Source organism: Schistocerca gregaria, chromosome 4 (genome assembly GCF_023897955.1).
Source record: "Schistocerca gregaria isolate iqSchGreg1 chromosome 4, iqSchGreg1.2, whole genome shotgun sequence".
Lineage (NCBI taxonomy): Eukaryota > Metazoa > Arthropoda > Insecta > Orthoptera > Acrididae > Schistocerca > Schistocerca gregaria.
Genome location: NC_064923.1, coordinates 263,433,341 through 263,458,992, shown reverse-complemented (window position 1 = coordinate 263,458,992; position 25,652 = coordinate 263,433,341). Strand labels below are relative to the sequence as shown.

The following is a 25,652-nucleotide window of genomic DNA, read 5'->3' as shown; positions in this document are numbered from 1 at the left end:
CTTGGTGGTGGAAATACGGAAAAATAAGAAAACCATTACGTTTGAGACATAGTGTTACAGGGAAATGTTGAAAATTAGATGAACAGATATGATCAGAAATGAGGAAGTACTCAGTCTCTCCACAGAATCAGCGATAGAAGGAATATTTGGAAAATACTGAATTAAAGAAGGGACAGGATGATAGTACAGGTGTTAAGGCATTCACACTACTAGTGGTAAATATTATAACATATGTAACAAATCATTCAGCGCGTTTGGTGATGACTGACTACACAAATGAAACACATACACCTTGCATCGATGTAGAGAGATTAACATTTTTCTGTCTTTGGTTTAATGTTAATACAATAAATTACGTACAATTTTAATTTCCAACTGAATTTTAGTTGCACTCCGGCAAATCTGAGTTCTTTATTTGAGCCAGAGTCAGAAAAATGACTACTTTGCCTCTTCGCCCTCGAAGTGCCGTGTGATTTCAATGAAGGTGCGGCCCCTGGTCTCAGGCAGAAAGAAGAATGTGAAGACGAGGCCGGCGAATGCGCTGGCCATGAAGAGGAAGAAGGCGGCGTACATGCCCGTGGCATCGCTGATCACCTGGAAGAGTTTGCTGAGCGCCGCGAAAAGGACGGATTGCAACACCGACACGATTGCTAAGGCCACGCCCTTCACATCTGACTGGAAGACCTCGCCCACGATGGACCATGGCAGTGGTCCCACCCCTAGGATGTTGAACACCTGTGCGGGCAAAGACTCTCATCAGTCAGAGCCATGTTGGACTGTAGAAATTAATGCGAGGGCAGGGAAAGGGGGGGGGGGGCAATATTATACTGTCGTCATTTCTTTAAATAACTGAATCGTTCGGTTTGAAAATGTATCACAGAACTGCGTTTAATTTTAAGAATAAGAAATGTATTGTAGGTGAGATACGAAATCAATGTTTTAAGATTATTTTCATACTCAAATGGCATAAATATTTCAATAGTGTAAGCAATGCTCATCTTTCCTATTATTAATGCAAATATGACTGCAATTTTTTTATTCGACGATTTAGAACTGTAAGTTTCCTTTAATTTACGTCTATGATCACATACTTTTTGTTAACAGATTACAGGTTTCGGTCTCTAATGACCATCATCAGATCTGTATTATAAGAGCAAAGTCCTAAAGTCTTGCAGCCATGGGGGCATCGTCAAATGTTAAATACGAAATCAGCACCAGCATCGCCATTGATTGGCAATGAAAACTACAAAAAAAATAAACAGAGTGAGAAAGTACTGTTATTAGCGATAGAAAAAACCAGCAAACAGCTGACACATTAATACACTCAAAGTGGAAAATGATGAAGACAGCAATATGAGTTCATTATCGCACTTTTTAAATCACAGTAGTACAATTCTGGCCTTGTGATACGAACCATTATCCTGGTGGATGATGCCATCGCCTTCACGAAAGACACCAGGCATGAAGGGATGCAGATGGTCCACAATAATGTTCACCTAACCCGTAGTTCTCACAATGGCTTCCGTTACTACTACAGGTCCTTTAGAAATCCAGCTGAATGTCACCTGTAGCATAATAAAGCCACCACCGGCCTCTATCTGTGGTGCAGTGTGTGTTTAAAGCAAATGGTCTGCTGGATAACGGCGTATCTGGCCATTAACGTTGACCTGGTGTAACAAGAACCGAGTTCGACAAACCAGGCGACCAACCAGACGACATATTTCAATTCATATATGGTCCAGCCTCGATGAACTTGTGCCCACTGCAGTCGTGGGTGAACTTCGTAAAACCAAAGGGTTTTCTCCAGTAGAGCCCCAGTTCAATAACGTGCGCTGAGTGCTGTGCTCCATTAAACTAGAGCTTGCACCAGCATTGTATTCTGTCGCTAGTTTTGCCATAGAAGGCTACACATCCATCTTTACAGAGTGGACAACCCTCCAAACTTCATGTTCTGTGATGACACGTGGTCCTTCAGCACCTTGTTGCATACTCATGGTTTCATCTCCCTGCAATAATTTTTCATGTATACTTACGACCGTAGCACAAGATAGTTATTCCCAGGTGTTTGACTCTATCTGCCATTTGCCAAAGCCGCTAATGCCAGTGGTTTTCCGTATTTGCAGCCCCTGTCGTGGCTAGAACGATTTCCCATTCGTCTTGGCACCGCATATATACACTCCTGGAAATGGAAAAAGGAACACATTGACACCGGTGTGTCAGACCCACCATACTTGCTCCGGACACTGCGAGAGGGCTGTACAAGCAATGATCACACGCATGGCACAGCGGACACACCAGGAACCTCGGTGTTGGCCGTCGAATGGCGCTAGCTGCGCATCATTTGTGCACCGCCGCCGTCAGTGTCAGCCAGTTTGCCGTGGCATACGGAACTCCATCGCAGTCTTTAACACTGGTAGCATGCCGCGACAGCGTGGACGTGAACCGTATGTGCAGTTGACGGACTTTGAGCGAGGGCATATAATGGGCATGCGGGAGGCCGGGTGGACGTACCGCCGAATTGCTCAACACGTGGGGCGTGAGGTCTCCACAGTACATCGATGTTGTCGCCAGTGGTCGGCGGAAGGTGCACGTGCCCGTCGACCTGGGACCGGACCGCAGCGACGCACGGATCCACGCCAAGACCGTAGGATCCTACGCAGTGCCGTAGGGGACCGCACCGCCACTTCCCAGCAAATTAGGGACACTGTTGCTCCTGGGGTATCGGCGAGGACCATTCGCAACCGTCTCCATGAAGCTGGGCTACGGTCCCGCACACCGTTAGGCCGTCTCCCGCTCACGCCCCAACATCGTGCAGCCCGCCTCCAGTGGTGTCGCGACAGGCGTGAATGGAGGGACGAATGGAGACGTGTCGTCTTCAGCGATGAGAGTCGCTTCTGCCTTGGTGCCAATGATGGTCGTATGCGTGTTTGGCGCCGTGCAGGTGAGCGCCACAATCAGGACTGCATACGACCGAGGCACACAGGGCCAACACCCGGCATCATGGTGTGGGGAGCGATCTCCTACACTGGCCGTACACCTCTGGTGATCGTCGAGGGGACACTGAATAGTGCACGGTACATCCAAACCGTTATCGAACCCATCGTTCTACCATTCGTAGACCGGCAAGGGAACTTGCTGTTCCAACAGGACAATGAACGTCCCCATGTATCCCGTGCCACCCAACGTGCTCTAGAAGGTGTAAGTCATCTACCCTGGCCAGCAAGATCTCCGGATCTGTCCCCCATTGAGCATGTTTGGGACTGGATGAAGCGTCGTCTCACGTGGTCTGCACGTCCAGCACGAACGCTGGTCCAACTGAGGCGCCAGGTGGAAATGGCATGGCAAGCCGTTCCACAGGACTACATCCAGCATCTCTACGATCGTCTCCATGGGAGAATAGCAGCCTGCATTGCTGTGAAAGGTGGATATACACTGTACTAGTGCCGACATTGTGCATGCTCTGTTGCCTGTGTCTGTGTGCCTGTGGTTCTGTCAGTGTGATCATGTGATGTATCTGACCCCAGGAATGTGTCAATAAAGTTTCCCCTTCCTGGGACAATGAATTCACGGTGTTCTTATTTCAATTTCCAGGAGTGTACATGGTGCAGTCACATGTGATACCGTGTCAAAAAAATAAATAAGAACCTTTTGCAGCACAGACATGCAGTAAGGGAGTGAGCAAGATTCTGACAGGGATGTGCAGCCATCGTGGTTCCAGTGCTGTGACCTGCTGCGGTAGGTTTCTCGGTTGTGGATCCATGGCACGAAAAACCCAATGAAGGTGGTCCTTTAGATCCTCGACTGGATTTAAATAGAGAGAGTTTGGTGACAGGGGAGTACAGTAAGCTCAGTCTGGTGCTTTTCAAACGACGAACGTATACTGCGAGCTATGTTACAAGTTGTATTGTCCTGCTGGTAGATGCAATCATGCTGAGGAAATACAAACTGCACGTAGGGTGCAGATGACCCCCGAGGATAGATGCATACTTGTGTTGATCAATCGTGCCTTCCAGGATGACAAGATCACCCAAAGAAAGCCACGAAAATATTTCCCAGACACAATGCTCCCTCCTCCAGCCTGGATGCTTCCGATGATTGCTGCAGTGCTTTACACGCAAACGGCCATCTGTTCCATGGAGCCTTAAACGTGAGTCGTCCGAAAATGGCCACCTCTGTCACCACTCAATGAACGTGCAGTTACAGTATTGCCATACCAGTTCTAGCCTTCGTTTCCAGTGAACCGCAGTCAGGATGGGTACATGAACCAGGTGCCTGCTGCAGTAGTCAATAGAGCAACACTAGCTGAACAGTCACTGAAGATTCATTGTTGGTAGCCACTTCCTTCGTCGGGAGGGGGGGGGGGGGAGGGGGTCAGGTCAGTTGCTTAATAGGTGCACTTCAGTTTGCCTGTTTACATCTCTGTAGCCATCGTTCATCCCTGACATCTATGAACCATGATGCAGCTGCCTCAGCGACAGTTCTGGATACCACAATTTTACCATTCATGTTGTACTTAAACACGGCAGCATGCGAAAAAACAAAAAAACACGACCAACGCCGTTTCTCCTTCCAATTGTATCCATTATCTGGTCGTGGTGCACAGAACACTCCATGGGGTCGCCAATCAATAATTTATTTGTTTCTTTTACAGCCCTTAGCATTTGCATTAGACAATAGCTACATTAACTAGCTTACTATTTTTCGTTATAAAATTATTCTACGTAATTTTGACGTTCTATTTGGTAATAAGTACATGTTTTTCTAGATAATTCTTTCGACTTATATCTGGTGACTAATGCCTCCAGTATTTCAGAAAGTGCTGTTTTGCTCTCTCCAGCAGTTGACTATCGTCACTCAGCGGTTCCTGATCCATCAAGACTATTCATCATCAACATGGGTACATCTGTGATCTATAATTTTATAACTAGTTTTAAATTCTTTTTATGCATATCTCTAACTTATATCCTACGTATTGGCCTAAAGATGATCATGATAACGTGATGATCAAAACTGGTCCTCTTTTTATAAGCGTGCTTTGCGATCTAGACTGTTTTAAAACTATTATCAGCTGAATTTGCAGCGTACTAGAAATGCGTGAAAAATTTCTGTTAAATACACTCCTGGAAATGGAAAAAAGAACACATTGACACCAGTGTGTCAGACCTACCATACTTGCTCCGGACACTTCGAGAGGGCTGTACAAGCAATGATCACACGCACAGCACAGCGGACACACCAGGAACCGCGGTGTTGGCCGTCGAATGGCGCTAGCTGCGCAGCATTTGTTCACCGCCGCCGTCAGTGTCAGCCAGTTTGCCGTGGCATACGGAGCTCCATCGCAGTCTTTAACACTGGTAGCATGCCGCGACAGCGTGGACGTGAACCATATGTGCAGTTGACGGACTTGGAGCGAGGGCGTATAGTGGGCATGCGGGAGGCCGGGTGGACGTACCGCCGAATTGCTCAACACGTGGGGCGTGAGGTCTCCACAGTACATCGATGTTGTCGCCAGTGGTCGGCGGAAGGTGCACGTGCCCGTCGACCTGGGACCGGACCGCAGCGACGCACGGATGCACGCCAAGATCGTAGGATCCTACGCAGTGCCGTAGGGGACCGCACCGCCACTTCCCAGCAAATTAGGGACACTGTTGCTCCTGGGGTATCGGCGAGGACCATTCGCAACCGTCTCCATGAAGCTGGGCTACGGTCCCGCACACCGTTAGGCCGTCTTCCGCTCACGCCCCAACGTCGTGCAGCCCGCCTCCAGTGGTGTCGCGACAGGCGTGAATGGAGGGACGAATGGAGACGTGTCGTCTTCAGCGATGAGAGTCGCTTCTGCCTGGGTGCCAATGATGGTCGTATGCGTGTTTGGCGCCGTGCAGGTGAGCGCCACAATCAGGACTGCATACGACCGAGGCACACAGCGCCAACACCCGGCATCATGGTGTGGGGAGCGATCTCCTACACTGGCCGTACACCTCTGGTGATCGTCGAGGGGACACTGAATAGTGCACGGTACATCCAAACCGTCATCGAACCCATCGTTCTACCATTCGTAGACCGGCAAGGGAACTTGCTGTTCCAACAGGACAATGAACGTCCCCATGTATCCCGTGCCACCCAACGTGCTCTAGAAGGTGTAAGTCATCTACCCTGGCCAGCAAGATCTCCGGATCTGTCCCCCATTGAGCATGTTTGGGACTGGATGAAGCGTCGTCTCACGCGGTCTGCACGTCCAGCACGAACGCTGGTCCAACTGAGGTGCCAGGTGGAAATGGCATGGCAAGCCGTTCCACAGGACTACATCCAGCATCTCTACGATCGTCTCCATGGGAGAATAGCAGCCTGCATTGCTGCGAAAGGTAGATATACACTGTACTAGTGCCGACATTGTGCATGCTGTGTTGCCAGTGTCTATGTGCCTGTGGTTCTGTCAGTGTGATCATGTGATGTATCTGACCACAGGAATGTGTCAATAAAGTTTACCCTTCCTGGGACAATGAATTCACGGTGTTCTTATTTCAATTTCCAGGAGTGTAAATGGTTCATATTTCAGAGTGCACAAGGATTCAAATGTCAAATCTTTGCCATTTGCCAATCCCTCCCCCTTGCTAACGCCTATGATGACTCTGAGCCAAAACACATTATTAGTGACAATGTAGAGCACCCAGAGAAAACCCAGTGCTACTGTCACTATCATCAGCAAGACTTCGCTGGTTCTTTGTCTGGGGATGTCTCTCTAATCTCATTTAAACTACCTGTTCCGTGGAGGTTGTTGCGTGACGCTGTAACATTGCCATATCTGTTGCCATCTCGGCCCTGTTTAAAGTTCCACCAGGAAGGAGACTGTCAACAGGGGCAGAGAGCGTTTTTGCCCTCTGCAGCTGACACGAGTAAATGAGCTACCGGCAGTGTGCGACAACTCATAACGCCGTCCATATTAATGGTGGTTGAGCTATGTGGTTGTGAATTGAATTACTTGCACAAATACGGTCGAATGCGGCGCTGCATAATTGCAGCTGAAAGTATTATTGCTACGCATACAAAGCTGGAAAAAGAAACCACAAATTACAGGATAAAAGGCATCTGTTGCGTTCAAAATACAAACCGTAGAAACGCTATACTTACGAAGTTAAAAAAATATATAACACTTATTGAAGATGGGTGAAGGCCCTAAAAGCCTCTTGTCGCAAATAAAACTCCACAAAAAGTGATGTTTGCTATACACTGTTTGATCAAAAAAAAGTTCGCGGACACCTATTACTGAATATTAATTGGGGTGTGTCCAGTCTTCGCCTTTATCATGGCTTGAACCCTCTCTGCTGGGTATACTTTTAATGACGTGTCTGAGTACCTGGGAAGAAATGCCAGCCCATTCTTCATAACCAGAGGTTATTGGTGTGTAGCAGAATAATAATGTAACATACAGACAGTTAAATGCAGTATCGACTGGATAGATGTTCTCGATTGCAACACTTTAAAATTTCTATAGAGTATCTATATGTAGGTACAGGACCATGTGGTACCTTTGAACAGTTTTTCACACTTGGGAAAACCTTACTTTTCAGGAGTTATTTCTTTAATTTCAGAAAAAGACACATAAGGTGAATGCTATTGTGATACTACTCGTACAATACAGAGCCGCTACCTAAAAATTTTGCCCATTATATTTGTTGTAATTCTAATGTACTAGGTTCATTCTGTAAATCTTCACATACTATGTGTTACTTGGAAATATGAAATGTGCTGTAACCTGTATGAATTATTTGTTACTATGATTTATTTTTCTGGGTTAATTCAGTTAGGGAAAGTTACGAAAGCAAAATCATTGGCAGAGAGGAAAGATTTACGTAGGAAATCTGCCTGTGGACGCGAGTATGATGTCAGAGCAGAGCTCAGAGACCTACGAGTATTTGTTTGTGAGACGTACAAGTGAACACACGCAAGTGGCTTGCACAGTGCCTGTGTGAAGTGCAGTGCTTATTACCGAACTAGCAAGAGCATGATGGGTGGTCAAATGTAAGAGGCTCCAGTAGCATCAAGATCCCGTCCCATATTTTGTCACTGCGAATCAAGGTATGCCCACGATATTGCATGGAGTAGTAGCAGCATTGTAACAACAATAAAGATGTCAGCTTAACATCTGCAACGAGCTGTGAGGTTGTTCTATTTGCGTTCACGTTAAAAACATTGTGATACATTACCCAGTGGCTTTTTCAATGAATTTTACATCAACAATAAGTGTTATACGTAACAATTGCAGGTACCAGGTCTTGTCAATATTGGGATACTGGGGACCCGACGCCAATTTTGATATCAAATTAATTAACTGATCAATTAGTTACCCCCACCCCATGACATCTTGGGTCTTCCCCAGCTGGCATGTGGGTCCCCCCCCTCTCCCTTCCTTTCCCTCCCCCTCCCCCATGTGCTCTATTAGTGGACATTTCAAAGTTTGGTGAGAAATACATAAGTTGTGGGAATTTTAAAAAATGACGGGAATTTCTTTGTCCCCAGTCTTTGCTGATGTCACACCCTACTGCCACCACCTGAGAACTGACGAGAAACCAAGAAAGACATGTATCCTTCCCTGGAATCGAATCCCAGTCCTTTTGGGTGGAAACCCCAAGTGCAACACCTTACAAAGGGCCGATGCCGAGCAGAAGGAGCGGGAGCAGTGAACTTTATTTATTTTGGGTGGGAAACTGAAGTAAAGATTAGTCCTACTTATGTAATTAATCATAAAGATTGGACCTAATTACACAACTACATTATTGGCCATTAAAATTTCTACACCAAGAAGAAATGCAGATGTTAAACGGGTATTCATTGGAGCCGCCTTGGTGGCCAAGCGGTTCTAGGCGCTACAGTCTGGAACCGCGCGACCGCTACGGTCGCAGGTTCGAATCTTTCCTCGGGCATGGATGTGTATGATGTCCTTAGGTTAGTTAGGTTTAAGTAGTTCTAAGTTCTAGAGGACTGATGACCTTAGAAGTTAAGTCCCATAGTGCTAAGACCCATTTGAACCATTTATTCATTGGACAAATATATTATACTAGAACTGACGTGTGATTATATTTACACGCAATTTGGGTGCATAGATCCTGAGAAATCAGTACCCAGAACAACCACCTCTGGCCGTAATAACGGCCTTGATAAGCCTGGGCATTGAGTCAAACACAGCTTGGAATGCATGTGCAGGTACAACTGCCCATGCAGCTTCAACACGATACCACAGTTCATCAAGAGTAGTGACTGACGTATTGTGACAAGCCAGTTGCTCGGCAACCATTGACCAGACGTTTTTAATTGGTGAGAGGTCTGGAGAATGTGCTGGCTACGGCAGCAGTCGAAAATTTTCTGTACCCAGGAAGGCCCGTACAGGACCTGCAACATGCGGTCGTGCATTATCCTGGTGAAATGTAGGGTTTCACAGGAATCGGATAAAGGGTAGAGCCACAGGTCGTAATACATCTGAAATGTAACAACCTTGTGTGAATGCTCTGAAAAGCTAATCATTGACATATCACAGCATCTGCTTCCTGCCAGTTAAATTTCGCGTCTGTAGCACGTCATCTTCGTGGTGTAGTAATTTTAATGGCCTGTAGTGTATATGCATCGTGCTACACAAGGAGCTCCTAAAATATTTGCAGTTTTGATTAAAATGTGTTTTTTGTTTTTGCTCTGGGATAAAACAGGTCGATAAAAAGCAAGCATGTTCGTAGGTAAGAAAACAGTAATGGCGGGAACAGAAAAGCGATTTGTTTTATTCTTTCTAGCGCTGTCCCGTTTCCCAGGTGCTAAGGCACCCGATCGGCATCTACTCATTGTGGATGCAGCAAGAGTTTCTGCTATGTCACCTTAACTGATGAGGTCCCTCGTCTGCCAGCCGTGTTAACAATTCTACGTACTTTCTTTTAACTTCTCAGTCAGAGATGAGACTCGGAAATTGACCTTACAGATGTCAGAAAATATCTCTGAGCGTTATGGGACCTAACATCTGAGGTCATCAGTCCCCCAGAACTTAGAGCTACTTAAACCTAAGTAACCTAAGGACATCACACACATCCATGCCCGACGCAGGATTCGAACCTGCGACGATAGCGGTCGTGCGGTTCCAGACTGAAGGGCCTAGAACCGCTCGGCCACACAGATGTTAGACTTTGCAATTTGAAAGATAAGGAGCAACAAGGAAAAGATTACTTACTCTTATGGGACTTGTGAACCTGCGGAAGTGATCGACGGTGGGCGGTGAAAAAACAGTGGTAGTCAATCTGCTCCCAGCCACCTACTAGCGGACGTTTCGGTTTTCGTGTTGGACGAGGCAGTGTGAATCTTAAAAACATTTTCATTGGGTTTTTATAAAGTTCTGACATGAATTATTTGATAAATAATTATTATTACATGCTTTAACTTGCTGTGACTTTTTTTATAAAAGTTGCATGAGGGTTTTTTTTCTGCTGGGGAATTTTTTCTCCATTGTACATTAGTCACATGTAATATATCTGCATAAATTTTTAATTCTTTCAGTAAATATGTGTAACATTTTGAAATTTTTAAGAATATTACTGCAGAATCAGTAAACCAGTTATTCTTTAAAAAATCCTGAATTGCCAAGCTGTATTGCACGTTTGGTTAAAGTTATAGGTTGCGTGCTCAGCACATGAGGTTCTTCCTAGCTGATTCCATATGCTCCATCGATCTCAGTACTGCTGTGACGATTAATTAAATTTGTGAAAGATATATTCTTTTCTTCTTCCTTCTCCTTCTCGACCACCATTTGCGTTATTGCTTCTTGAATAATTGCTGCATTGTTCTAGAGTTTCAGTAACAATCGTAAACATTTCTCAGGGAGACTCAACTCTCTCCAACTGCCCCATTCTTAGCAATCATAACTGCCATGGGATCACCTTACGTGCTTCAATAACTTCGCAATTTGTCAACACGTTGTTGCATACTAAACAGACTCTGAGATAGTTTTTACAACTTTTCTAGCGTACTTGCAACTAGTGAATGCCTTGCAGATAACATATTGACTCAGGTACGTAAATGTTCAATTTGCAAGAAAAATGTGAGGAGACAGTGTTCTGTGTGCAGTGTGGGACTCCATATTGCTTGTTTTGTTGTCAAGCACAAACAATAAAAGAAAATTTAACAAGAGAGTGGCATGTGCCATGATCCCATTTTGGGATCGATTAAAATAAATCATTTATTTCAAGATTATTGCATTTTTAAATTTTATATTTCTTTTCCTACGCCAATCAGACAATATAGAAATAAATGTAGAACTAAGAAAAAATTTCGTACCTAATAGGTCAATTCCCCATCAGTAAATCGTTTTCAAGCTTTCGAAATGTGGTGCTACAGAAGAATGCTGAAGATTAGATGGGTATATCACATAATTAATGAGGAAGTATTGAATAGAATTGGGGAGAAGAGAAGTTTGTGGCACAGCTTGACCAGAAGAAGGGATCGGTTGGTAGGACATGTACTGAGGCATCAAGTGATTACCAATGTAGTATTGGAGGGCAGCGTGGAGGGTAACATTCGTAGAGGGAGACCAAGAGATGACTATACTAAGCAGATTCAGAAGGATGTAGGTTGCAGTAGGTACTGGGAGATGAAGAAGCTTGTACAGGATAGAGTAGCATGGAGAGCTGCACCAAACCAGTCTCAGGACTGAAGACCACAACAACAAGTCGTTTTCAGTGTTTTGCTATCGGGTGAATTACACAGTAACAAGCACTAGTTGCTGCTTCTTGTTCAGCATTTACTTTCTTACATAACAGTTGATGAGATTTCGGACCGCGTTTCAAAGACCTATATACTTCTAATCATTGGATTACTCTTACAATGTTTAGTTTCGTAAAAAACGTTACTAGAGAATTCATATTGTTTCATTGGATTAACTAGTAGACGCCGACCTTGGGGAAGATCAGTTTGGATTCCGTAGAAATACTGGTACACGTGAGGCAATACTGACCTTACGACTTATCTTAGAAGAAAGATTAAGGAAAGATAAACCTACGTTTATAGCATTTATAGACTTAGAGCATGCTTTTGACAATGCTGACTGGAATACTCTCTTTCAAATTCTAAGGGTGGCAGGGGTAAAATACAGGGAGCGAAAGGCTATTTACAATTTGTACAGAAACCAGATGGCAGTTATAAGAGTCGAGGGACATGAAAGGGAAGCAGTAATTGGGAAGGGAGTAAGACAGGGTTGTAGCCTCTCACCGATGTTATTCAATCTGTATAATGAGCAAGCAGTAAAGGAAACAAAAGAAAAATTCGGAGTAGGCATTAAAATCGAGGGAGAAGAAATAAAAACTTTGGGGTTAGCCGATGACATTGTAATTCTGTCAGAGACAGCAAAGGACTTGGAAGAACAGTTGAATGGAATGGACAGTGTCTTGAGAGGAATATATAAGATGAACATCAACGAAAGCAAAACGAGGATAATAGAATGTAGTCGAATGAAGTCGGGTGATGCTGAGGGAATTAGATTAGGAAATGAGACATTTAAAGTAGTAAAAGAGTTTTGCTATTTGGGGAGCAAAATAACTGAGGATGGTCGAACAAGAGAGGATATAAAATGTAGACTGGCAATGGCAAGGAAAGCGTTTCTGAAGAAGAGAAATTTGTTAACATCGAGTATAGATTTAAGTGTCAGGAAGTCTTTTCTGAAAGTATTTGTATGTAGTGTAGCCATGTATGGACGTCAAACATGGACGATAAATAGTTTGGACAAGAAGAGAATAGAAGCTTTCGAAATGTGGTGCTACAGAAGAATGCTGAACATTAGACGGGTAGATCACATAACTAATGAGGAAGTATTGAATAGGATTGGGGACAAGAGAAGTTTGTGGCACAACTTGACCAGAAGAAGGGATCGGTTGGGAGGACATGTTCTGAGGCATCAAGGGATCACCAATTTAGTATTGGAGTGCAGCGTGGAGGATAAAAATCGCAGAGGGAGACCAAGAGATGAATACACCAAGCAGATTCAGAAGGATGTAGGTTGCAGTAGGTACTGGGAGATGAAGAAGCTTGCACAGGATAGAGTAGCATGGAGAGCTACTTGCTCCGGACACTTCGAGAGGGCTGTACAAGCAATGATCACACGCACGGCACAGCGTACACACCAGGAACCGCGGTGTTGGCCGTCGAATGGCGCTAGCTGCGCAGCATTTGTTCACCGCCGCCGTCAGTGTCAGCCAATTTGCCGTGGCATACGGAGCTCCATCGCAGTCTTTAACACTGGTAGCATGCCGCGACAGCGTGGACGTGAACCATATGTGCAGTTGACGGACTTGGAGCGAGGGCGTATAGTGGGCATGCGGGAGGCCGGGTGGACGTACCGCCGAATTGCTCAACACGTGGGGCGTGAGGTCTCCACAGTACATCGATGTTGTCGCCAGTGGTCGGCGGAAGGTGCACGTGCCCGTCGACCTGGGACCGGACCGCAGCGACGCACGGATGCACGCCAAGATCGTAGGATCCTACGCAGTGCCGTAGGGGACCGCACCGCCACTTCCCAGCAAATTAGGGACACTGTTGCTCCTGGGGTATCGGCGAGGACCATTCGCAACCGTCTCCATGAAGCTGGGCTACGGTCCCGCACACCGTTAGGCCGTCTTCCGCTCACGCCCCAACGTCGTGCAGCCCGCCTCCAGTGGTGTCGCGACAGGCGTGAATGGAGGGACGAATGGAGACGTGTCGTCTTCAGCGATGAGAGTCACTTCTGCCTGGGTGCCAATGATGGTCGTATGCGTGTTTGGCGCCGTGCAGGTGAGAGCCACAATCAGGACTGCATACGACCGAGGCACACAGCGCCAACACCCGGCATCATGGTGTGGGGAGCGATCTCCTACACTGGCCGTACACCTCTGGTGATCGTCGAGGGGACACTGAATAGTGCACGGTACATCCAAACCGTCATCGAACCCATCGTTCTACCATTCGTAGACCGGCAAGGGAACTTGCTGTTCCAACAGGACAATGAACGTCCCCATGTATCCCGTGCCACCCAACGTGCTCTAGAAGGTGTAAGTCATCTACCCTGGCCAGCAAGATCTCCGGATCTGTCCCCCATTGAGCATGTTTGGGACTGGATGAAGCGTCGTCTCACGCGGTCTGCACGTCCAGCACGAACGCTGGTCCAACTGAGGTGCCAGGTGGAAATGGCATGGCAAGCCGTTCCACAGGACTACATCCAGCATCTCTACGATCGTCTCCATGGGAGAATAGCAGCCTGCATTGCTGCGAAAGGTAGATATACACTGTACTAGTGCCGACATTGTGCATGCTGTGTTGCCAGTGTCTATGTGCCTGTGGTTCTGTCAGTGTGATCATGTGATGTATCTGACCACAGGAATGTGTCAATAAAGTTTACCCTTCCTGGGACAATGAATTCACGGTGTTCTTATTTCAATTTCCAGGAGTGTAAATGGTTCATATTTCAGAGTGCACAAGGATTCAAATGTCAAATCTTTGCCATTTGCCAATCCCTCCCCCTTGCTAACGCCTATGATGACTCTGAGCCAAAACACATTATTAGTGACAATGTAGAGCACCCAGAGAAAACCCAGTGCTACTGTCACTATCATCAGCAAGACTTCGCTGGTTCTTTGTCTGGGGATGTCTCTCTAATCTCATTTAAACTACCTGTTCCGTGGAGGTTGTTGCGTGACGCTGTAACATTGCCATATCTGTTGCCATCTCGGCCCTGTTTAAAGTTCCACCAGGAAGCAGACTGTCAACAGGGGCAGAGAGCGTTTTTGCCCTCTGCAGCTGACACGAGTAAATGAGCTACCGGCAGTGTGCGACAACTCATAACGCCGTCCATATTAATGGTGGTTGAGCTATGTGGTTGTGAATTGAATTACTTGCACAAATACGGTCGAATGCGGCGCTGCATAATTGCAGCTGAAAGTATTATTGCTACGCATACAAAGCTGGAAAAAGAAACCACAAATTACAGGATAAAAGGCATCTGTTGCGTTCAAAATACAAACCGTAGAAACGCTATACTTACGAAGTTAAAAAAATATATAACACTTATTGAAGATGGGTGAAGGCCCTAAAAGCCTCTTGTCGCAAATAAAACTCCACAAAAAGTGATGTTTGCTATACACTGTTTGATCAAAAAAAAGTTCGCGGACACCTATTACTGAATATTAATTGGGGTGTGTCCAGTCTTCGCCTTTATCATGGCTTGAACCCTCTCTGCTGGGTATACTTTTAATGACGTGTCTGAGTACCTGGGAAGAAATGCCAGCCCATTCTTCATAACCAGAGGTTATTGGTGTGTAGCAGAATAATAATGTAACATACAGACAGTTAAATGCAGTATCGACTGGATAGATGTTCTCGATTGCAACACTTTAAAATTTCTATAGAGTATCTATATGTAGGTACAGGACCATGTGGTACCTTTGAACAGTTTTTCACACTTGGGAAAACCTTACTTTTCAGGAGTTATTTCTTTAATTTCAGAAAAAGACACATAAGGTGAATGCTATTGTGATACTACTCGTACAATACAGAGCCGCTACCTAAAAATTTTGCCCATTATATTTGTTGTAATTCTAATGTACTAGGTTCATTCTGTAAATCTTCACATACTATGTGTTACTTGGAAATATGAAATGTGCTGTAACCTGTATGAATTATTTGTTACTATGATTTATTTTTCTGGGTTAATTCAGTTAGGGAAAGTTACGAAAGCAAAATCATTGGCAGAGAGGAAAGATTTACGTAGGAAATCTGCCTGTGGACGCGAGTATGATGTCAGAGCAGAGCTCAGAGACCTACGAGTATTTGTTTGTGAGACGTACAAGTGAACACACGCAAGTGGCTTGCACAGTGCCTGTGTGAAGTGCAGTGCTTATTACCGAACTAGCAAGAGCATGATGGGTGGTCAAATGTAAGAGGCTCCAGTAGCATCAAGATCCCGTCCCATATTTTGTCACTGCGAATCAAGGTATGCCCACGATATTGCATGGAGTAGTAGCAGCATTGTAACAACAACAAAGATGTCAGCTTAACATCTGCAACGAGCTGTGAGGTTGTTCTATTTGCGTTCACGTTAAAAACATTGTGATACATTACCCAGTGGCTTTTTCAATGAATTTTACATCAACAATAAGTGTTATACGTAACAATTGCAGGTACCAGGTCTTGTCAATATTGGGATACTGGGGACCCGACGCCAATTTTGATATCAAATTAATTAACTGATCAATTAGTTACCCCCACCCCATGACATCTTGGGTCTTCCCCAGCTGGCATGTGGGTCCCCCCCCTCTCCCTTCCTTTCCCTCCCCCTCCCCCATGTGCTCTATTAGTGGACATTTCAAAGTTTGGTGAGAAATACATAAGTTGTGGGAATTTTAAAAAATGACGGGAATTTCTTTGTCCCCAGTCTTTGCTGATGTCACACCCTACTGCCACCACCTGAGAACTGACGAGAAACCAAGAAAGACATGTATCCTTCCCTGGAATCGAATCCCAGTCCTTTTGGGTGGAAACCCCAAGTGCAACACCTTACAAAGGGCCGATGCCGAGCAGAAGGAGCGGGAGCAGTGAACTTTATTTATTTTGGGTGGGAAACTGAAGTAAAGATTAGTCCTACTTATGTAATTAATCATAAAGATTGGACCTAATTACACAACTACATTACTGGCCATTAAAATTTCTACACCAAGAAGAAATGCAGATGTTAAACGGGTATTCATTGGAGCCGCCTTGGTGGCCAAGCGGTTCTAGGCGCTACAGTCTGGAACCGCGCGACCGCTACGGTCGCAGGTTCGAATCTTTCCTCGGGCATGGATGTGTATGATGTCCTTAGGTTAGTTAGGTTTAAGTAGTTCTAAGTTCTAGAGGACTGATGACCTTAGAAGTTAAGTCCCATAGTGCTAAGACCCATTTGAACCATTTATTCATTGGACAAATATATTATACTAGAACTGACGTGTGATTATATTTACACGCAATTTGGGTGCATAGATCCTGAGAAATCAGTACCCAGAACAACCACCTCTGGCCGTAATAACGGCCTTGATAAGCCTGGGCATTGAGTCAAACACAGCTTGGAATGCATGTGCAGGTACAACTGCCCATGCAGCTTCAACACGATACCACAGTTCATCAAGAGTAGTGACTGACGTATTGTGACAAGCCAGTTGCTCGGCAACCATTGACCAGACGTTTTTAATTGGTGAGAGGTCTGGAGAATGTGCTGGCTACGGCAGCAGTCGAAAATTTTCTGTACCCAGGAAGGCCCGTACAGGACCTGCAACATGCGGTCGTGCATTATCCTGGTGAAATGTAGGGTTTCACAGGAATCGGATAAAGGGTAGAGCCACAGGTCGTAATACATCTGAAATGTAACAACCTTGTGTGAATGCTCTGAAAAGCTAATCATTGACATATCACAGCATCTGCTTCCTGCCAGTTAAATTTCGTGTCTGTAGCACGTCATCTTCGTGGTGTAGTAATTTTAATGGCCTGTAGTGTATATGCATCGTGCTACACAAGGAGCTCCTAAAATCGCAATACAGCTCAAAAACTGACAATAACAGACAGTTAGCGTTATCCCACTGGGAAAAAAGTTCACAATACCACTCAAAACTAGTAGCAGTCATACGCAAAAATTAACTGTACATAGGATGATTGCTTCACCTACAAGTTTGGGGGGGGGGGGGGGGGGAGGGAGGGGAGCCTGGAGTGGAAGCCACTGTCTGAATTTTTGGCGGGAAATGTGTAGAACTGACGAGATGTTGATGTAGGACAAGGAGGAGTTGAAGCATACAGCTGAGGACTGTGTCTATCGCTGTTTGACATTGAAGTTCGCTGCATTGCTCAACAAACATCCCAGTGCTCGAAATTCAAATAAACTGTGCTCTCTTTAATTACCAAGAACTTCATTGCATTCCACTGCCCCCGAGAGGTCACCATGGTATAGCCAATATGTAATTTATATGCATTAGGAAGGGATAGGGCCCGCATCTCGTGGTCGTGTGGTAGCGTTCTCGCTTCCCACGCCCGGGCTCCCGGGTTCGATTCCTGGCGGGGTTAGGGATTTTCTCTGCCTTGTGATGACTGGGTGTTGTGTGATGTCCTTAGATTGGTTAGGTTTAAGAAGTTCTAAGTTCTAGGGGACTGATGACCATAGATGTTAAGTCCCATAGTGCTCAGAGCCATTTGAACCATTTTTTTGAAGGGATAGGGCAGAAAACCTTCACTGAAGTGTCGGTAGGCCAATACATGCAACCACAGCTGTTGTAAAATGCTTAACTGTTCTGATTACACGTCGAAACCGTCGTGGAAAAACCAGCATTCGTAAACAACGTGCCATAATGCAACACATGCACTGGGGATTGAGAAAAAATCATTGTAATAACACAACTACCGGAAAAATCGACCCCTAAAGGTCGCACCAGGAAAGAGGGACGGAAGCTTTACATGGGTTCAGTTCAGTGATACATTACCCCGTGACTTTCTCAATGAATTTTAGAACAATAATAAGCCAGTCTTACATCCCCCATCTCCTCACCATAAGGCCTCCTCTACCCTATCGCAATGGTCCTCAAAGAGATCCATCTGGTGCAGTGATATACTGTCTCTGGTCTGTGGAAATCAGTTATTGATGGACAGGATGCATCCAGCGATCTGTTCGGCACATTTATCAGAAAGACTGCTCCCCTCCCTTGGAACAACAACGAAATTCCGGAGAACTCTCCAAAAACGTTTTTCTAATGTCCGCTAATTGGGAAACAGGGACTTTCCACAACCTCTGGTGGCCCTGCCGTACCTTGGAGCACTGTCTTCAGGCATGTCTAGACGAACATGCAGCAGGGGAGGGGGGGGGGGGGAAGGGGAGGGAGAAGGGGAAGGGGGGTCAGCGGTATTGATGTCGTGATGTCGACTGAAGCTACACGTACAAAATAAGGTGTGGTGCCAGCGGGCCACAGAACAAAGCGAGGTAAATAACGGCTCTCCCGACCTGTGTTGATTGTTTAAGTGCAGCTGCGGCAGCACTCCCCCTACAGCACATGATTGCCCCACCCACAATTTTGCAAGAAATAAATCACTGTAGCAGCTGTATTTAATGTCAGTGCACCTCTTATGAGCGAGCATATATTTATGAAAACACAGTATTGTTTCCAGGAAAGGCAATGGGCTCACCGCAGTGGATACACCGGTTCCCGTCAGATCACCGAAGTTAAGCGCTGTCGGGCGTGGCCAGCACTTGGGTGGGTGACCATCCAGGCTGCCATGTGCTGTTGCCATTTTTCGGGGTGCACTCAGCCTCGTGATGCCACCTGAGGAGCTACTCGACCGAATGGTAGCGGCTCCGGTCATAGAAAACCATCATAACGACCGGGAGTTCGTTGTGCTGACAACACGCCCCTTCTATCCTCATCCTCAGCCGACGATGACACGGCGGTCGGATGGTCCTGATGGGCCACTTGTGCCTGAAGACGGAGTGCTTTTGTCTCCACGATAATAGGAGCAATCCATTTTCTTTTAGGTTCATGAGCAAAATCTATATATTTGAGAGCGTTCCTCATGTTCAAATTATAAATTGTCATCCACAAGATCATTACATTCATTTCATACTATTGTCGTATCAATATAGAACGGCATCTGTAGAGTCATTCTTTTACATTCGACTGCAGGATACAGTTTGCATCTCCCCCCCTCCCCCCTGCCACTGCATCTCTCTCCGTCTCTCTCCCTCCTTTCCTCTCCCCTCACCCACACCTCCCATTATTTTGTGACATCCAATGACATGAAAAAAACTACAGTACTGCCGCCAATTACAGATGATCAAAATGAAGAGGTCAGAGCTCCATAACAGATCACCTAGTGGAGAACCGTATAAGATTTCGCTGGTACATCGAAAACAAATACCATCTGTTTGATGACATCTGACATTTTTGCTCCGTAACTCGCCTCTACCGACATGTGCATAAGGTTTCTGTCACCCAGCATATTATTATTAGCAACAGCAGCAAATTGTTGTGTTGTAGTTTCGTAGCACCACAGAACAGGATATTTTGGACAATCTAATCACGTGTCGGGAAATACACTATCAGGTTCCACAACAAGCTATAATTAAGTGCTGCTTACTTTATAATTATAGGTTATGAAGTATTAAATAACCCAGGAATTGCGATAGCACATATTTTTAAACACATAATCATGACAATAATAATAATAGTCATGATTCTGTAAGAATAGATACAGTCGATTTCTATTAGTTTTATGAGCAAAATCGATGAAGCATGCTCAAAATACAATTTTTCATGTACAAGGACATTATGTTCACTTAAGATGTATGAAACACCGATACAGATCAGCATCTGCACAGTCATTTATTACGTTCCAGAGCACTCCTCATTATTATTTTGTAACATCTAGAGTAGGTAAACAAAGGAACTACAAACTATCCGTACCCATGCTTTAACCAGTCATACTACTCCTTGTAATAGAACCTCCCATAACATTTTACTCCATATCTCTCCTCCGATATATTGAAAGACAAATATCTTCTGTATGCTGGCATTGGCCATGACCGTAACCCACAGACTATCAGCCACAAGAGAGAGTCCCTGTGTTATTCTGTCATAAGCAGTTTGATACATTGTTTTTCAGCTGTAACACGTGCAAACAGCGTACGACTACAGTTTTGTACACTGTCATGCACTTTGTTTTTCTATCATGACTTCGAGAGCTGTGTCAGGTGCTAAAATGACATTAACATGTTTCGATCCATTGGCTTTAACAGAAAGCTGGATATCGTATGGTGTAAACTATGCTGCTCCCACAACACAAGGATTGTAGAAATAAAACACAGCGGCGATGATTCTTATTGATAAAAATGTTGAAGACATCGCAACATATGGCAACTGGTAGAGTTTGCGGCATTGTGGAGCATTTCCAAGCAGCTCTCTGAAGATCGTGACCTCTACATTTAATCTCATCTTCCACATTGATGGTGTAGCAGATCTCTTGGTGTTCCTTTTCGAAGAGCATTGTTTCCGTACACTGCAGCCACACATATGATCATTGTTCCAATGTTGACCATCCCTTGAATGTCCTGTTCACAACATGCGTGGGTAGCGGAAATAAAGAGGTACTGTTGTCTTATTGGTGAAAAAAAATGTGGCAGGTATCACAGCATATGGAAATATGATGAGTCTGTAGCTCCAAACAGCTGTCTGAAGGTGATGACCTCTACATTTAATCCCATACTCCATAGTGCCAAGTGGCAGATGTACATTGTTCTGCCAAGACTCCCTCCATCTCAAACAAGTGTAGCTCCAAACAGCTGTCTGAAGGTGATGACCTCTACATTTAATCCCATACTCCATAGTGCCAAGTGGCAGATGTACATTGTTCTGCCAAGACTCCCTCCATCTCAAACAAGTGGTGCCAGTCAATCATTAAGTGGTAATCGACAGTGTACAAGTGGACAGATGGCATGGCAAAGACACCATTGATGTTGGATGATACACAGTAATAAGCACCGCAGTTGATAGCGTGCTCAATTGTACCAGTTTTTCCATAATTTCAACACCAGCCAACGACACAGCACAGTGCATCCCAGTTTCCTTATCTTCACTATACCACCCCTCAACTTCTTTACGAGTACCCTGTGTCTCTCTATAGATCAATGTGCAGTACGTCCATTGGGTCATAAACACCAAAGTACACCAGTCAACGCAGTTAGGTGATCTACATATTTCTAGCACATAGATCACAGTATGAAATTTATGATTATGACCAGCCATCTTCCCCTATATGGACAGGAGTCACAGGGTATTCTCGCATTCATATCATAAAGCTGGAGATTGAAACATCTCCCCTCATTGCCTTTGGCCAACTCTCCCTGCAACACTGTCGCCATGTAACTGATAAGTAGTAGGAGGGTACTACAGCCGCTACATTCCACGTCTCGTGAAGAAACAGAGCAAACTCTGTCCATAACTGGTTTCAGTGAAGACTGTTCAGCACCAATCTTACTTACAGTACCCATCCAAGTATACAAGAACTCTCCAAAAGCGTGCATGTCAAGGAGGTTACCACACCTTTCTGGTGCGTAGTAGACATGAGAATGCTATGAGATATAACAGATGGTTAAGAAGAAAAGTGTGGTTTATGCATGATGGAGCTCCAGGGGAATATAGTATGAAACATTTTACATAAATCATCTGCGCTATCAATTCTGGAGTCGTATTCCAGTATCTGGAGTCAGCACCTAGAAGGTACCAGCAAGAGAGAAATGATCGTAGAGCATGAACACATGCACACCTTTCGCTGCATGGTTCGGCACCCAAAAACGCTGTATTGTTAAAGCCATATGGTTTCTGAAGTATTAGTGATATGGAACGCAACCCTCTGAATACTCTAATGCAGGATATACGTGTCCATAACTGACATACTACCACACGTTTTCTATCCCAATCACAATGCTGACAAACTTTAAGATGATAAAACTACTTCCTTCTACACTATTCATGGGTCCTAGGAAATGATGTAGCTGTTGGTGTATATCCACCACTCTAAATGCTTATAAATCAACGAGAATGAAGTCGGAAGACTGCTGATCTGTCTCTTAAGAAATTGATTTTATGTCTTTTTAAGTCAGGAAGGTAAATACCCTCATCACATTTCCTGTGTCAGTCGTGCTTATGTGTAGTAGCATCACTAGCTAATAGAATGAGGAAAAACGACATGAATATTCTCAATAGTTAATACGTTATCAGCCACGCCCTGCTGCGTGCAAATACACATAAAGAAACAGCTCTCCTCTCCTCTTGCACACATAAGTCATGGTCTGATGTTAGATAGTTTTGCTCATGTGTAGAATAATATATCAAGCTCTACCTAACACTACATCTCTAGAGTACACCCTCCTCACACTAACAAGGCAGATATATGTGGCGTCAGTCTACTCTCCCACAGAACATGATAGCGAATGGCTTAAGTCTGTTAAACACACTGATTTATCTCCCTAATACCTATGGAATAACATTGCTTGTGAGAACCAACCTAATTCGGTAGTATCTTGTACATCCAACTGCATGTATGGGAACACAGTCCTGGGTTAGGATAACATGTTTTGCCTGTTTTAATATAGGTCTTCTGTATAGTACTTGTATCGGTTTTGTTGAAGTATTCGTTACGAAGACCCACGTACTTTACAAGGGGAGGGAAAGGTTAAAACTGATTGCACACAGAGCATAATTTTAAGCTTTTCTCGGTCTTTAGTGTCTGGGTCACCCCAATCCACCTCAATTCCCCGAATGTCGTGGTATTTTTTCTCTAGTTTCGTGTATTCTCAGTCAGTTTACGTAATTTTGCAAGGTTCTCGCGATTTTACAGATTTTGTCGCATTTCCCTCAATTTTATGTATTTCCGATCAATTTCTCGTAATTATACCAGGTTTTCTCGACTGTTACCGATTTTATGTCATTTTTCATATTTTTTCGATAGTTTTCCGTATGTATATGGTCCTATTGCTGACATACCCATGCGTTGTTTGATTTTATACAAGGATATTTGGGTGTCTTGCACACCAGCCAGTTAAAAAATCCTAGGAATTCCCATTTTCTCAATGATCTACATGCATGCATGTAGCATGGCACAATCATGAAAGGTATAGTAACACTCGCCTTGTAGCTAGATGAGGCTCAGTGAGTGGTGCAGATGATGAATACAATGGAAACTCTGGAAAAGTCTGGAAACAATTCCATGTACTGCTATGACACTTTAGAGAGCTTGTCTGTAGACGCATGTAGTGGTGCACTGGAAACAATTCTACATGTTCATTTGACTTGCACTCTGTCATGTAGAGATTTGCCACCAGTAGTTGACACATGTATAGAGTTGATTTATTTTGCTGCTCTGATATTTTTCTCCTAACTATATGCTCTTATTGCTTACAAGATGAGCCTAACTACTTTTGTTTACACCTTCCTACTTTAATACGTTCCCACAATGCTGTCAGGACATCTACAAACTGTAGATTTATGATAGTTTTTTATCCTAGTAATAAGTTATTCGTTAGTTGACAGTGTATTAAAGGCACTTGATATCCTGGACCATAGCAGTTTCCCTCCTTCCTCCCTACAAAGTGCATATCCCAGACAGCATAATTTATAGACGAATAGTTAGCAAGCTATGCATTCGAACAGCAACCATCTGCCTTTACAGTGCTACAGTCTTACAAATAACGGTTCTGTAGGGGATGTAAGCACATTTAAATTCCTCCTGCTAAAGAGCATAACATCTTTGATGCAAGCTATATTACTAATATTTCGTAACAACATTGTCTAGGTCATCCAGTAATAACAGCAAATCAAGGCATCCTGATGCGCCTATCATACCTCCTACTACACTCTTAAAGATCCACGATGTTGCACATGTTCATCCCAGTCTCAGTATTTTGTGTACTAGATGTCTGTTGGAGGGAGATAGTCCTTCACAAGTATTATTCTTATGTACGAGACAGAATAGTACATTACTCAGATGGTATAGTATGGCACTGTACCTGAACGCACCCACTCACGTAACAGCCATATATTCTACAGATGCAGTGCATTTACTCTGTTTCCTGTGTTTCCATGTCTACGCGTGTGTCACGGATGGCTTTCATGACCTAGGGTGGGCTTGAGTTAGTGTTCAGATGTGGATCCACTGTACGTTATATCCAGAACGGTGTCTAGAGATGGATCCACAATGCGTTACGTCCAGCACGAGGTTCAAAGATGAATCCACCACACATTACATTTGGAACAGTGTCTAGAGGATCATCCGAAATGAGCTATATTTGGTATGGGATTCGAAGGAGAATCCACCAGCGAGAGGACTGGGTCAGGGTTATGCAAGCCATCCTCGACACACACACAGACATAGAAAGCCATATGAAATGGAACGAGCATTTAGCGTCTGCACTAAGGAAGGTGAATGGTCGACTTCTCTCTATTGAGTGAATTTTATGAAAGTGTGGTTCATCTGTAAAGGCGACCGCATATAGGACACCAATGCGACCCATCTTGAGTACTGCTTGAATGTTTGTGATCTGCACGAGGTCAAATTGAAGGATGACATCGAAGAAGACATTCAGACGTGGGCTGCTAGAGTTGTTTCCGAGAGGTAGATGCTTCAGGAACTCAAATGTGAATCCCTGGAGGGAAGGCGACGTTCTTTTGGAGGAACATTATTGAGGAAAATTACAGAACTGGTTTCTGAAGGTGACTTCAGAAAGATTCTATTGTCGCCAGCGTACATTCATGTAAGAACCACAAAGATAAGATATGAGAAATTAGGGCTTGTACAGAGCCATATAAACAGTCGTTTTTCTCTCGTTGTATTTTCGGATGGAACAGGGAAGGGAATGATTAGTAGTGGTACAGGGTACCCTCCACCACACACTGTACAGTGGCTTGTGTAGTATGTATGTACGTGCATATGTAGATGGAATACTAGATTCGCGATTAAAATAAGGAAGAGAAGTGACAGTGGTACACAAAGATCCTCCGCCACACAACATAACCTCACTTGTGGAGTGTGGAGGGACATGGAGATACAGTGATATTGGTGATCTCTGGTTCGCCTATTCTTAATATTCGATGGCG

The 25,652-nt window shown here is 44.5% G+C and overlaps 1 protein-coding gene and 1 pseudogene across 1 annotated transcript in view; one reads left to right on the top strand and one right to left on the bottom strand.

Moving 5' to 3' along the window:
* Positions 1 to 438: 438 nt before the first annotated feature.
* The window catches only part of LOC126267682 (facilitated trehalose transporter Tret1-like), a 50,808-nt gene continuing 25,594 nt past the window's right edge, over positions 439 to 25,652 (bottom strand). Inside the window, exon 5 of the mRNA XM_049972984.1 lies at positions 439 to 735. Coding sequence (XP_049828941.1) covers positions 439 to 735 — 297 coding nt within the window. The remainder of the gene's footprint in view (positions 736 to 25,652) is intronic.
* LOC126268482 (5S ribosomal RNA) lies at positions 19,178 to 19,295 on the top strand (annotated as a pseudogene).